This window comes from Phyllostomus discolor, chromosome 13, assembly GCF_004126475.2.
Source record: "Phyllostomus discolor isolate MPI-MPIP mPhyDis1 chromosome 13, mPhyDis1.pri.v3, whole genome shotgun sequence".
NCBI classification, from domain to species: domain Eukaryota; kingdom Metazoa; phylum Chordata; class Mammalia; order Chiroptera; family Phyllostomidae; genus Phyllostomus; species Phyllostomus discolor.
In genome coordinates, this window is record NC_040915.2 from 73,869,000 (window position 1) to 73,884,578 (window position 15,579).

A 15,579-nucleotide genomic window follows, 5' to 3' on the forward strand; every position below is an offset into this window, starting at 1 on the left:
TGGGAGCACCCATACTCACATCAGGGTCCTGCAGGGGGACGTCGAATTGGCTCAGGGGAGAGTGAGCTGCTGGCCCTGGGGACAGTGCCCCAGAGACTGACTAAGTTCTGACTGAGAAGAGTGAAAAGCATTCCAAAGGCCCCTTAGCTTGCTGAAGTCAGCAAGACCAGAAAAATTGGTTTAGGCAGTTAGAAACCAACAAGAGGATTTTTTTGGGGGGGGGAGGGGTTGGGTCTTTTTTTTTTTTTTGGCTGTTGTTTGATTGTTTGATTTTATCTTGTTTTTTAAGTGACTTTTTATTTTTTAATTCTTATTATTTTTATATCTCTCAATTCCTTATGTTTCTCTTCCTTTCATCTTAGTATTATTCCTTCCACTCCAAATTTATCTCTCCTGCATTCCATCGTCTGCTTCCCCGGCCCCCCCCCCCCACTTTTTTTTTTTCTGAGCCTGCAAGTTACTGCAAATTTGTATTATCTTTTTCTCACTTTTCTAACATTTTTTATTTTAATAGTATTTTGGTATTCTTTTTCTTTCTGTATAATCTTCTTTGCTTGGCTGGTTATACTGTCATTTGATAGGTTCCCCCTGTTATCTCAGTCACAGCGTGTTGATAATTTACAATCCTTCATTTGTGTTCCATTAGTACACCTCTCAAGGTTCTATACTCCTTATTCTTGTTATCTAGATCTCATAGATTCTGCCACATGATTGTTGCTTTAATATTACTGTAAATAAGACCTAGTTCATACAATTGTAAATACTTCTCAACACCCCTCCCTGATCTCAGCCCACTTAGCAATTTCCTGAACTCTATTATTCTGGGGGTTGTCTCTATTCTTTTACACACTACTCCTATTTACTAATTTTTATTCCAACCCTACCTCAGAAACTGACTTCCCACACCCTCACAGCTTTCTAGATCCAACTAACAATCCTTTCGTACCCAATAAGAGTCTTATCTTCTTTCCATCCTTTCTAAAACATGGCTAGTGGGGTGGAAGATCATGGTTAACACTATACGTAGACAAAGGATATCCCATCTCTTCTCTACTGGCTGCTACTGTAAATATCATAGAATACTGTCTTGCTGTCTTAAACTATTTTGCTTTACTCCTCCAACTGATCACAAAAAATGAGTAGGGGAAGCTGTGAACACCAGGATACACGAAGGAGACTGCACCACTGAATCTCACAGGTATTCTACCACAGAAGTTCACACCATAAACACAGGGAACCAGAACAGATCAATTTAAGAAACAGAGACTAACAAGAAGAGTCTCACAAACAATGAGAAGACAAAGAAACAATCCCCAAATAAAGGGAAAGGAGGAAGCCTCAGAAAGAATGCTAAATGAAATAGAGGCAACTCAACTATCAGATACTGAGGTCAAAACAATGATTATCAGGAAGCTCAATGAACTCACAATGAGCTACCAGAAACTACAGGGAAGCTACAATGATCTCACTGCAAAGTATATCAACATGAAAAAGGAAATAGAAACTATCAACAGGGGCCAAGAGGAAATGAAGAATACAATTTCTAAACTGAAGATCACAGCAGAAGGAATGAAAAGCAGGATCAATGAAGCAGAAGACTGGATTAGCTAATTGGAGTACAAAGTAGAAAAAAAAAAAACACCCAGAAAGACCAAAAAAAGGAAAAGAGGCTCACAAAAAAATGAAGAGGGGTTAAGAGAAATGCAAGACAATATGAAACGCAATAATATCCGCATAATAGGAATACCAGAAGGAAAAGAAGAAGAGCAAGGGATAGAAAGCCTATTTGAAAAAGTAATGATGGAAAACTTCCCTAATTTGTTGAGAGAAAAAGTCACACAAATCCAGGAAACACAGAGTCCCAATCAAGAGGAACCCAAAGAGGTCCACCTCAAGACACATCATAATTAAAATGGCAAAATTTCAAGACAAAGAGAGAATATTAAAGGCAGCAAGGGGAAAACACAAAGTAGCATACAAGGGAGCCCCAATAAGGCTAACAGCTGACTTTTCAATGAAACACTCCAAGCCAGAAAGAGAATGGCAAGAAATAATGCCAAGTAATGAGAACCAGAGGCCTGCAACCAAGGCTACTATATCCAGCAAGGCTCTCAATCAGATAGAAGGCCAACTAAGAAGCTTCCCAGAAAAGAAGTCTAAAAGAATACACCTCCACCAAACCAGCTCTGCAAGAGATGCTAAAGGGACTGCTTTAAGGAAAGGAAGGAAAAGAGAGAGAGAGAGAGAGGAACACATGTACATAAATGGCAATAAATAAGTACCTATCAATAGTAACCTTAAATGTAAATGGATTAAATATTCCAATCAAAAGACATAGAATAGCTGAATGGATAAGAAAACATGACCCACACATATGCTGCCTACCAGAGACCCACCTCAGGATAAAAGACCTGCACAGGCTGAAAGTGAAGGGCTGGAAACAAATTTTCCAAGCAAATGGACAGGAAAAAAAAAGCCGGGGTAGCAATACTCATATCAGACAAAATAGACTCCCAAAAAAGGGCCATAAAGAGAGACCAAGAAGGTCACTTCACAATACTCAAGAGAAAAATCCACCAAGAAGACATAAATATTGTAAATATATATGCACCCATCATAGGAGCACCCAAATACATAAAGAAAATCTTAAAGGACTTCAAGAAAGATATTGACAGCAACACAATTATAGTGGGGGATTTTAACACCCCCCTGTCAAAAATGGACAGATCTTCCAAACAAAATATCAACAAAGATATCATGGCATTGAACAATACCCTAGATGAAATGGACTTAACTGATATATACAGAGCCCTCCATCCCAAAGAAGCTAAATACACATTCTTTTCAAATGTACACGGAACATTTTAAAAGATAGACCACATGATAGGACACAAAACAAGCCTCAAGAATTTCAAGAAAATTGAATCATTACCAAGCATTTTCTCAGATCACAAGGGACTAAAGCTAGAAACCAACTCCAAGGAAAAAAAATCCAAAACACTTAAAATCATGGAGATTAAACAATGAATGGGTCAGAATGAAATTAGGGAAGAAATCAAAAGGTTTCTGTAAACAAATGAAAATGAACTCCACAACAACCCAAAACTTATGGGACACAGCTAAGGCAGTCCTGAGAGGGAAGTTCATAGCAATATAGGCATACCTAAAAAAGATAGAAATTTTTCAAACAAACAACCTAACCCTACATCTACAAGAACTCGAGGAACAACAACAAAGACAGCCCAGAGTAAGTAGAAGGAAGGAAATAACCAAGATCAGAGCAGAATTAAATGACATAGACACTAAAAGCACAATTTTAAGGATCAATGAATCCAGGAGCTGGTTCTTTGAAAAGATAAAATCGACAAGCCTTTAAGCAGACTCATCAAGAAAAAAAGAGAGAAGACCCAAATAAACACAATCAGAAATGAAAGAGGAGATATTACAACAAATACCACAGAAATACAAAGGATTGTAAGAAATTACTATGAAGAACTGTATGCCAAGAAATTTGAAAACCTAGATGAAATGGACAAATTTCTAGAAAAATATAATCTTCCAAAAGCCAATGAAGAAGAAGCAGAAAGCCTGAACAAACCAATAACAGCAAAAGAAATTGAAGCAGTAATCAAAAAACTCCCAACACACAAAAGCCCTAGATCAGATGGTTTCACAGGAGAATTCTACAAAGCATTTAAGGAAGAACTAACCCCTATCCTTCACAGACTATTGAAAAAAAATCCAAAAAGATGGAAGACTCCCAAACTCTTTTTATGAGGTCAACATCATCCTAATTCCAAAACCAGATAAAGACACAACAAAGAAAGAAAACTTCAGGCCAATATTGCTGATGAGCATTGACGCTAAAATCTTCAACAAAATACTGGCAGACCGCATCCAACAATACATTAAAAAGATCACACACCATGACCAAGTGGGGTTCATTCCAGGAATGCAAGGATGGTACAATATTTGAAAATCAGTAAATGTAATACATCACATAAACAAAAGTAAAGACAAAAACCACATGATCATATCAATAGATATGAAGCATAGAAAAAGCATTTGATAAGGTACAGCACCCATTTATGATAAAAACACTCAGCAAAGTGGGAATAGAGGCAGCATCCCTCAACATAATAAAGGCCATAGAGGAGAGACCTACAGCCAACATCATACTCAATGGGCAAAAATTAAAATCTTTCTCACTAAGATCAGGAACAAGAAAAAACTGTCCACTTTCACCACTTCTATTCAATATTGTACTGGAAGTTTTAGCCACAGTGATCAGACAAGAAAAAGAAATAAAAGGCATCCAAATCTGAAAGGAGGAAACAAAACTGTCACTGTTTGTAGATGACATGATAGTGTACACAGAATATCCTATAGACTCCACCAAGAAACTGCTTGACCTAATAAGTGAATTTGGCAAAACAGAGGAATACAAAGTCAATATCCAGAAATGAAAGGCATTTCTGTACACCAACAATGAAACAGCAGAAGCAGAAATCAAGAAAAAATCCCATTTGAAATAGCAAAAAGAAAAATAAAATACCTAGGAATAAACCTAACCAAAGAGGTAAAAGACCTGTATTCAGAAAACTACATAACACTGAGGAAAGAAATCAAGGAAGACACAAACAAATGGAAACATATACCGTGTTCATGGATGTGAAGAATTAATATCATCAAAATGTCCATACTACCCAAAGCAATTTACACATTCAATGCAATTCCTATCAAAGTACCAATGGCATATTTCACAGACATAGAACAAACACTTCAAAAATTTATGTGGAATCATAAATGACCCTGAATAGCTGCTGCAATTTTGAGAAAGAAGAGTAAAGTAGGAGGGATCACAATACCTGACACTAAACTATACTACAAGGCCACTGTAATCAAAACAGCCTGGTACTGGCATAAAAACAGGCACATGGACCAATGAAACAGAACAGAGAACCCAGAAATAAACCCAAGTCTCTGTGGTTAACTAATATTTGACAAAGGAGGCAGCAACATAAAATGGAGTAAAAATAGCCTCTTCAACAAATGGTGTTGGGAGAACTGGACAGCTATGTGCAAAAAAATGAAATTAGAGCACCAACTTACACCTTATACAAAAATAAATTCAAGGTGGATAAAAGACTTAAATATAAACTGTGACACCATTAAAGTCGTAGAGGAGAACGTAGGTAGGAAAATCTCAGATATTTCACACAGAAAGTTTTTTACTGACATGTCCCCTAGAGCAAGGGACATACATAAAGGAAAGAATAAACAAATGGGACCTCATCAAAATAAAAAGCTTCTGCACAGCTAAAGAAAACAGTATCAAAATTAAAAGAGAACCAACTCTATGGGAAAACATATTTGTCAATGATACCTCAGACAAGGGTTTAATCTCCAAAATATATAAAGAACTTACATGACTCCAGTCTAAGAAGACAAGCAACCCAATTAAAAAATGGGCAAAGGACTTGAACAGACACTTCTCCAAGGAGGGCATACAGAGGATCCAGGGACACATGAAACAATGTTCAATATCACTAGTTATCAGAGAGATGCAAATTAAAACCACAATGAGATACCACTTCACACAAGTCGTAATGGCCATCACAAACAAAGCAACAAACAACAAGTGTTGGAGAGGTTGTGGAGAAGAGGGGTCCCTAGTGCACTGTTGGTGGGATTGCAGACTGGTACAACCACTATGGAAAGCAGTATGGAACTTCCTCAGAAAACTAAAAATGGATCTGCCTTTTGACCCTGCAATTCCACTGTTGGGACTATATCCTAAGAACACTAAAACACCAATCCAAAAGAACCTATGCACCCCAATGTTCATAGCAGCACAATTTACAATAGCTAGATGCTGGAAGCAAGCAAGATGCCCATCAGTAAATGAATGGATGAAAAAACTATGGTACATTTACACAAAGGAATTCTATGCAGCAGAAAGAAAGAAGGAGCTCCTACCCTTTGCAACAGCTTGGATGGAGCTGGAAAGCATTATGCTAAGCGAAATAAGCCAGGCAGTGAAAGGCAAATACCATATGATCTCACCTTTAACAGGAACCTAATCAACAAAACAAAGAAACAAGCAAAGTAACCAAAGATACTGAAATAGAGGACAGGCTGACAGTGACCAGAGGGGAGAGAAGAGGGAATTTCAGGGGAGAATGGGAAGGGTTTACAGGAACAAATTTAAAGGACACATGGACAAAAACTAGGGGGAGGGTGGAAATGGGAGGGAAGTGGGGAGTGTTGGGTGGGTGAGCTGGAATGGGAGTAAAAGGGAGAAAACTGTACTTGAACAATGATTAAAATAAAAAATAAAAATAAATTCAATACATTACAGGTATAATCTCTACCAACCAATGGAGAATTAACCGAGACTGGCAAGGAAACAAATACAGGGTGTGGCAAAAGTAGGTTTACAGGTTTTCGTTGCAAAACAGTACAATAATTAATGAATAACATTGCAAGAATAAATTTTGTGTTTCAGGTACTCAAAATTGTGAACCTACTTGTGCCCCATGCTGTGTTCTGGAATTAGCATAACTGATACAGTCACAGGGGAAAGACACGGCGCCACATGTCCTGTTGTGTTTGCTGCTACTTTCTGCTTTTTCCCTTTCCATATTGAAGGTCTGAGCTTCTCTGGCCTGTCTTTACTCGCCCCCCCCAACCCCCGAGTTGTTAACTAATAAAAGCCCACCGCCTGACCATGAAAACAACAGACCTTTCTAATTTCTGGAACAAACATCTGATCAGGAAACAGAAAGATACATTCTGCAACATAAAATGATAAACTGCACTGCAAAGGCCCTTGGGCTTTAGAACAAGGGCTGCAAACTGCTGTGAACACAATCCTCAATCTCTCAACAGAGCCCACAGTTAGGAAAGGACTGGCCTGTTTGGCAGCTGGGGACTGGAGCCTGCTGAACTCCAAGCACACCCCTGTCCTAACTGTGTGGTTGTGGGAAAGTGCCTTAACCTTTCTCCACCCAAGTTTCCTCAGAGGAGATAACACTGCATACCACACAGGACTGATAACAAGGATAACTTCCCCGGGGTTCAGAACACACCTGGCTGTGAATACTATATGCATGTAAGTGTGTGGTCTTCATTTATAATGGTAGGTGTATTGCAATTAGCATCTCTGTGTACCAGCGATGGCAGGATGGTACACTGAGGGCTGGTTTCCCTGCCTTTCCTCCAACCCTTCCCAGGCTGGTACCGGCACACCCTTTTGCACGTGGCTGCCACAGTGCAGCTTTCCATACATGTTTTTCCTTGGGCCCTCCCTTCAACTCACCTTTATTGATTCCCGATTTTTTCAGTTTCAAGACGTTTCTGGAAATAGCTCTGTTATGAAGGGAATGCCACATTCCTAATTCAAATGCAATTTTTGCTTTGGGCAAGGTTTTTGTTGGATGGGCGGTCTGAGCACAGACAGGAGCTCCTGCCCTCTGTAAGACGTGGGTTCGTGCTCAGTCCCAGCCTCAAGGTAGCACCTCCCAGAGCAGCTGAGACAGGGTGTCTTCCTGAACTGGCTAAGCCCTGTGTGCTCTGGCTCCTTGCCCCACATAGCGGAAATTAAACCATCCCTCTCACCAGGCATCTGTGAGAATTAGGCAATTTTGGTGACAATGCCTAGAAAATGCCCCGCCATCAGTAAACTCTAAATACGTGTTACCTTTTGTCACCAAGTGCATGATTGTGTTAAATATCATGCTACATTTATCATTTAAATGTACATTTATTCAATCATGTTGAGTTTATGTTTAAATCCCTCCGCTGGACAAAACTGGGTTCATGTTTCTGTTTGCCACCACAGCTGAGTGCATGCATGTTGCAGTCACGGTGGAGGGCGTTTTCAGAGAAACATGATAAGGGTTTCATCTCATGTAATCATCGCACAACCATGTGGGGCAGGCACCAGCCACTCTGCCCGGTTTCCAAGGACGACCCCAGGCCCTGCAGGGTGATGGCTGGGTACAGAGCTGGGTCTGTCCACCAGGCTTGTCCCATGGGTCAGCTACAGTATTCATTCCCTTTACTCTGCTGAACTTCACTTTCGTGACACTAGTATCTCCTTATGTGTTCACTTTGATATGACTATTATGCCTCTACAGGTTCATTTCCATGTACATTAATAAGAATTGTTTCAGTAAGTACGAGCTCTAAGTGACCCTTGAGCACAAAAGACACATGCTGGACATGACTAGGCAGAAGGTCAGTCCTCAGGCCGGGCTCCTCAAAGCAGCCCGAGCCCAGATGCAAGGCTATGACCCTCTGTGGGGCAGCAACCTCCCAGAGGGCGGATGGGCAGCAGCACTCACGTAGTGACAGTGTTGAAGCCACAAGCCTTCAGCTTCAGGAGGCGGTCCCTCCAGTACTCCCTGGGCACCCGGAAATAGTGGATGGAGCCCCCAAAGATCAGGAACTTGTGCCCCTCCAGTGTGAAGTATGGGGTACTCTCAGCTGTGCTTTGCATCTGAAGTCCCACAGTTCGGTTCTTCAGCTCAAGAGGGGTCAGGTGAGACCAATTAAACCTGCTGAAAGAGAAACTGAGAGAGAAAAGACGGAGAGAGAGATGGACAGGGAGAGACGGAGACAGAAGAGGCTGCTGAGCCCTCGAGGAGAAAGAAGTCCTTCTTAGCAGGACTGCCCTGTGCACGCTTCTGATGCTATTTTCTCCAGAAAAGGGAAGAACGCTGCTCCCCGCCCCCCAGCTCTCCCCTCTCACACAAACCTGTATTGGTGTAACTGCGACTCAGTTTCCCCAGAAATAAGGTCCTCTTTTTGGTTCACCCGAGGAGCAAAACCTGACCAGACAAATGGCAGGAGGAAGATGCATGTGACTCTTGCCCACGAAAGGCACGGGCTGAAAGAGAAAAAGAACAGTGACAAGGGGAGGGCGCGGCCTCCTCGAAGTAGAGAGTCCCGGACGCTGGCCCAGCGGCGGTGGGGTGGAGGCGGGGCTCCTGGGCCTGCCTGATGCTAGGAAGGCTGGGGCTTTGCCTGGAACCCCCACCCGAGACCCCCGCCCGGGACCCGCCCGGCACCCGCCCCCAGCACACATACAAGCAGGACTAACCCACAGTCCACAGCCGTCAGGACAGAAAGCAGAGGCGCGGCTTTTAGTCCCAGAAGCCTCCGGTCAGGAAGAGGGCTGTGCACTGGGCCACGGGGGGGTCCCAGGAAAAAAGGGGAGGAGGACTCGGGCTCAGTGGACAGGGGCAGGTCTTCATCCACCGGGCTCAGGAAGGACGCCAAGTCCGGGCCGTGGACAGAGCCCACGCGCATAACCAAGGTACGGGAGGAAGAAAGCGTGTAAGGGCAGCTGAGTCCTGAAGGGCAGGGAAGGGCAGTGCTGTCACCTGAAGCGGGGCCGGAACTCATGTCCAAGAGGCCAGGGCACCGAGGTCCCGCGCTGCCGCCGCCGCCGCCTCCCGTGAGGACACCGCCGGGCTCAGGTGCGCTGCGTGCCGGGAGCCTGGGACCTGCCAGCCGCCACCGCAGTCACCCCGGCTGCCGTATCCTGTCCAGCCGGGCCAAGTTGCAGGCCCTGCGGCTTCAGGGAGCGAGAAGGGCAGCGCCCCGCGTAGGACCCAGGACTTGGAGCAGCTGCACGTAGTCTCTTCAGCCAGGAAAGTAAGGCGGAGGGGCCCATGAGCGCCCACGACCTTGAGTTTCCTTAAACTGTGTCACCAGCCAAGTGACCAGAAAGGGCAGATACGAGTGGGAGGATGGGAGGAAAGCTAGGGCCACGCCACGCATCAGAAAGCAGGGAAGTTTGATTTCGGCCGCCTCCAGCAGCTTTGGCAAGGGCCCTTGGTTCCAGGATCAGATGCATCATTTCGCATAATGAAATCAGTTTCAGCCACAAGTCAGTACTACTAAAATGACGTTTCACAGAGTGCAATGGCCCAGACACGCCGAGGGGCGCAGGCTGCCCTGAGCAGTAAAGTTTTCTCACACCTAACGTCCGGTTAAATGTGTGCAACTAGCAGGACGGAAAGTGGGAATCGCTTCAATGTGTTTGCACAAATATGTGCACGAACAGTTTGGCATCCTTGGTTACAAAGTATCAGGAGGTGGGGCGGGAGAGACCACGATCTGGAGGAGGTAGGTCAGGGAGGAGAACTAGGATGCAGCGCTAAGCATGGACCTAGGCCAGAATCTAGCTTTATGGAGTGTACTTACTTGGCTGCAAGGTGGAGGCTAGGTGGGGAACAGAAGGCGCTCCTAGCAGACCTGGAGATCCAAGGGTGATGAGGCTAGGATTGTTCTCCTGGTAGTAACCTGAAGCGAGAAGAGGACGTGGATTCAGGGAAATGTTTCAGGTGGAACTGGTAGCTCTTGGAACTGGTTGATGAGGAAGGTGACAGAGAGGAGAATGACAACCAACATGTTTTGGGGCTTACATGACGTGGAAAGATGATGGTGACAGTTACTGAGACCAGAAGCACAGATGTGACAGAGGGTCCCAGTAGAGGGAGAGGAGTGATGCCACCGGTTTGGGACAAGCTGGATTGAAGTTCCTGTGAGGACAATGAAAAGGAAATCTCTGATGGTGTCTTTCTGAAGCCTATGCTTTTCCTCCCCAAGAAACAGCACCTGGAACAACAGACCGCAGTGTTCCAGGAGCAGTGTGGATCTTTTCTCTCGTCTCACTCACACAGTACGCTTTCCTTCCTGAGACCTCAGCTCCCTGGAAGTTTTGTAGACCTAGCCATCTTTTTTCCATTCTGATGTTGGGAAGCAATGAAACTTTGGCGACTTTCTACATCTTACACAGAAACATAATATTTAACTCCTTTGAATATACCTTGTTGGATAAATTTGGGTTTACAGCCAGCAAAATTTCATTCTTCTTTGTCAAGATTTTTTCAGCTATTCTGGGATCTTTGCCTTTTTGTATAAAATTTAGAATAAGCTCATCTATTCTACAAAAAGCCATGATAAAAATTTTGATAAGCATTGCATTAGACCATACATCAACTGGGCAGAACTGACTCTTCACTGTGTTGAGTCTTCCAATCCATGAACGTGTGTGTCTCCGCTTCATTAGACTTTCTTCCACTTGTGATTTCAACATGCAGATCCTGTGCATTGTTTGTTAGGTTTATACATCAGGATTTTAAGTGGTATTGAACTTTTAAGTTCACTTTCAACATGTTCATTGTTAGCACATAGAAATGCAAATTGAGTTCTTGTATTGATTTATATTCTGGAACTTGGTAAACTGACTTTATTGATTCTAAGAGGTTGCTTTAGACATTGAACATTCATTTCCTTGGATTTTCTATAGGCAATCATGTCATCTCGCAATACAGTTTTATTTCTTTTCAAACTCTGATTCTTTTTTTCTTTACCTCTTGTGGTAGCTAGGATTTTTAGTGCTATGTTTTCTAGGGTGTTGAGAGCTGAAACTCCTTACCTTATTCCCTTGCTTAGGTGGAAAACATTCAGTCTTTCACCAGTAAACATTTAGCTGTGGGGCTTGCGTGTATATTGTTCATCAAGTTCTAGTAGTTCTTCTCTTCCAGTTTGCTGAGATGTTTTATTATGAGCAGTGTTGGATTTTGCAAATACTGGGACACTCTCTCCATTGTCTACAACATTACTATCTTACTTCCTTATTGAAGATACCTTTGACAGATACAGAATTTGCAGTTTGTGATATAATAAGAAATATACATTTTGGCCTTCATTCCCAGTTCCTGGCACAGAGTTCTTAAGATACTTGGAATTTCCCTGCATTACAAGGATGAGAAGAAGAGCATCTTTTGTTATTTATAACAACGGTCTTTTTCAATCATCCTGAGTTATATTAATGAGGTGACTTTTTGGAAAGCTCTTAAGGATAAGGAGCTGGTTGCTAGGGGACCCAACCCTGTGATTAGAGCATTGGAACTTTCATGCCACCCCACCCCCGCAACACTAACTCTGGGGAGGGGGAGGCTCTAGAGGTTGAGTTAATTACCAATGGCCAATGATTTCATCAACCATGCCTACATAATAAAGCCTCCATGAAAATGCTATCTGAAAAAGTTTCAGGGGGCTTCCAGGTTGGTGAGACACTGAGGTAGTGGGAGAAAGATGCACCCAATAAAGGCACAGAAGCTTCCTGCCCCTTCCCTAGGCCTGACCCTGTGCAGCTCTTCCATCTGCCTGTCCCTGCATTATATCCTTTACGATGAGCCTGTAAACCTAAGGAAGTGTTTTCCTAGTTCTGTGAGCAGTTCCAGGGAACTACTCCATCTAAGGAGGAGGCTATGGGGACCTCAGATTTGTAGCCTGCTGATCAAAAATACAGGTGGCCACCTGGACTCACATCTGAAATAGGGGAGGGGATGTCACATGGGTCTGGGCCTTGACCCTGAGGGGTCTGTGCCGACTCTGGGCAGTTAGTATGAGAACTAAGTTAAAGCATAGGGCACCCAGTTGGTATCTGCTTAGAGCTGGAGAATTGGTTGGTGTGGAGAAACCCACACATAGGGTATTAGAAGTGCTGCATGATGAAAGGAAAAAGGCTTTTCCATGAAGTTGACACTAGTATTCTTTCAGCACTTGAAAAATATGTTGCCACCTTCTTTGGCCTACGTAAAATAAGGTTGTATTCCATGTCTCACAATTTTCTGTAACTCCAAGCAAGTAATGCATCACTTCTCTCTGGCTGCTTTCAAGATTTTTTCCCTTTATTTTTAGTTTTCTTTTACTTTCTTTCCCTTTTCTAGTGTTTCAACTTTTTGAAGACTTTATGATTTAGAGTAGTTTTAGGTTTACAATAAAAATGAGGATCCTCTCATTTTTTAACAATACAATAAAAATTCAGGGTCCATGCCTGGTTCTCATATTTATGTTTTCTTCTAATTTCTGATAATTCTTTATAAATTAATCCAGAACTCTTAATTAAGTAGCCATGCTACAGCAAACTGTATATTATATGGTTTCTCAAACTTATTCTTCAATAAACTTAGACATTTAAATAAGATGAAATTAGGACAATTTTTATCATATTAAAATCTAGATAGAAGGCTTCATCCAGCCAGGGTGGAATAACATGGAACAGATTTATCCTCCTGCCTTAAGACAGCTAGAAAACCATGCAAGACAAAAGTGTTTGGATGTATATCCATTATTCATTTAAAAAAATTTTTAAAGACTTTTCAGATGTTGGACAGAAGGCACCATAGGTCTGTGACCCCTGAGTAAGAGGAAGCCAACAAGATAAGCCCTGAGCTTACTGCCTGCAAGGAGCTTCCAGTATGGAAGGAATCTAAGCACAAGGAGGGAATCTAAACAGAGCCCAGCGTTCTTGCTAAGTTGAGAAAATAGAGATGAAAACACAGGGGCGCCCAGGCAGCTACTTTGCAGAACAAAATACCAGAGAGGAGAAATCTCTACAGGGAGTTTCTGTACAGTTCCTGTTCCTCTACAGAAACCTGCAGAAATGAGGCTTTGACTCAGAGTCTTTGGCTTAGTTTGAACTGGGCATGTGAGAAAACTACCAAGGCCAGGGAAAGAGCCACTAAAAAAAACATAAAAACTCTTCCAGGCTGGAACAGCTCTGCAAATAGTTCACATTGTACCAGCCAGAGGGCAAAGATGATCTCTTAATGTCTCATAAGACTACTGAAGTCTATACGCCTCTAACAAAGCTAAAAGTCAATTCTTGAAGAGATCATACTAATTACAAGTAACTTAGGGCATCCCAGGACAAAGCTCAAAAATATCTAAAGAATTACAGCATATCCATCAAACAACAACATAAAATTCACAATGTCCAGCATCCAATAAAAAAAGGCCATCTGTGCAAGAATTAGGGAACTATGATGCATAACCAGGCAAAAACTCAATCAATAGAAACATACTTACATGTGATGTAGATGAAGGAGCTGGCAGAAAAGCGTATTAAAATAACTTTTATAATTATACTCCATATGGTAAAGGTTGAGGAAAACATGAGCATGATAAAAAGTAAACTGAAGATTTACAATATATTCGAACTTCCGGTGATTAAAAACACAATATCTAAAATGAAAAATAGACTGAATGGATTAACAGCATATTAAACACTGCAGAAGAACAAATCAGTGAACCTCAATAGACAGGAAGAGAAATTATCCACATTAATGACAGAGAGAAATTAACAGAGAAAACACTGGCATTCTCTGAGACAGTATCCAGTGGTCTGGCATATGTGTAGTTGGTGTCCTGGAAGGAGGAGAGCAGGAAAAAATACTCAAAGAAATAATGGCCACAATGTTTCAGATTTGACGTAAAGATGTTTACCTTAGATCCATGATTAATAATTGCTATGCAGAATAATCATCAAGAAATCACAAGCCAACCCTGGCTGCTGTGGCTCAGTGGACTGAGCACTAGACTGCAAACCAAAAGGTCACTGGTTCAATTCCCAATCAGGACACATGCCTGGATTGCAGGGGCCAGGTCCCCAGTAGGGGGCACACAAGAGGCATCCACACATTGATATTTCTTTCCCTCTCTTTCTCCCTTCCTTCCCCTCTGTCTAAAAGTAAATAAATAAAATCTTTAAAAAGAAAAAAAAAGAAATCACAAACCAAGAAGAGAGTCTTCACCAGGCCTTACCATGCAGGCACCTGACCTTGGGCTTCCAGATTCTAGGTCTGTGAGAAATAAGTATCTGTTGCTTAAGGCCCCCAGTCTATGCTATTTTGTCATGGCAGCCTGAACAGGCAGTAGATTCATTGGTAGTTAATGAAAACCAGCAAAATTTGTAAAAGTAAAATTTAGCCACTTTTACTTGTATACCACGCTTGCTTTAGAAAACTATTTAAAGTAGTAAGATATTTATTATAGGAAATGAAAAATGCTCATTTGAGCTATAAAATGGACTCAGTAGTCCCCCAGTAGTTTATTTGATCCATGATGATGGATAGTTGATAACATCAGATAGAGGGAGAGATGAGACACCTTCTTGCTAGTCAGAAATCTTCAGATCCCCAGTTTTAAGTTTATTGCTGATAAACATTCAAATTTCAAGTAAATTGATAATCTCCTCCATCAGACTGAGCTAGAAATAAAATGGATGTGCTACATGTCATACAGGGCACTGGTACAAAGGGAAATGAAGCAGACAGCTTCAGCTCTGTCCCTTAGAACCAGAATCTCTAAATGAGGTTTTCTGTGGCAGGTAGACCATCTCAGCTGCTATCTCTGGTTTAGTGTCACTCAAATGTGTCCTTTTTTAGGGGGGAGGACCACTGAATCCTCTAGATGCACTCATTAGTTAAGGAAATGGAAAGGCATGCATGAATCTAGGTAAGAATCCAAGGTTAAAATGTTTTATCAAGCCTGCCTGGTGTGACTTCGTTGGAGCATCATCCCGTAGACTGAAATGTTAGGGAGTTCAATTCCCGGTCAGGGTGTATATGAGACGGCAACCAACCAATGTTTCTCTTTCTTTCTCTTCCTTCCTCTCTCCCTGAAAGCAATGAAAAAGTATCCTTGGGTGAAGATAAATGTGTTATCAAAAAAATGTTTTCAAAAAAATGTGTTATCAAAAGTGTTTTCACCCTG

The 15,579-nt window shown here is 42.1% G+C and overlaps 1 protein-coding gene across 1 annotated transcript in view; it reads right to left on the reverse strand.

Moving 5' to 3' along the window:
- The window catches only part of GLB1L3 (galactosidase beta 1 like 3), a 48,438-nt gene extending 37,679 nt beyond the window's left edge, over nucleotides 1-10,759 (reverse strand). Inside the window, exons 1-5 of the mRNA XM_036013663.1 lie at nucleotides 10,630-10,759; nucleotides 10,216-10,314; nucleotides 9,390-9,480; nucleotides 8,762-8,893; nucleotides 8,349-8,561 (exon numbers count right to left, since the gene is read on the reverse strand). Of these exons, the coding sequence (XP_035869556.1) occupies nucleotides 8,349-8,561; nucleotides 8,762-8,893; nucleotides 9,390-9,480; nucleotides 10,216-10,314; nucleotides 10,630-10,759 (665 nt within the window). The remainder of the gene's footprint in view (nucleotides 1-8,348; nucleotides 8,562-8,761; nucleotides 8,894-9,389; nucleotides 9,481-10,215; nucleotides 10,315-10,629) is intronic.
- Between the last annotated feature and the right edge of the window lie 4,820 nt (nucleotides 10,760-15,579).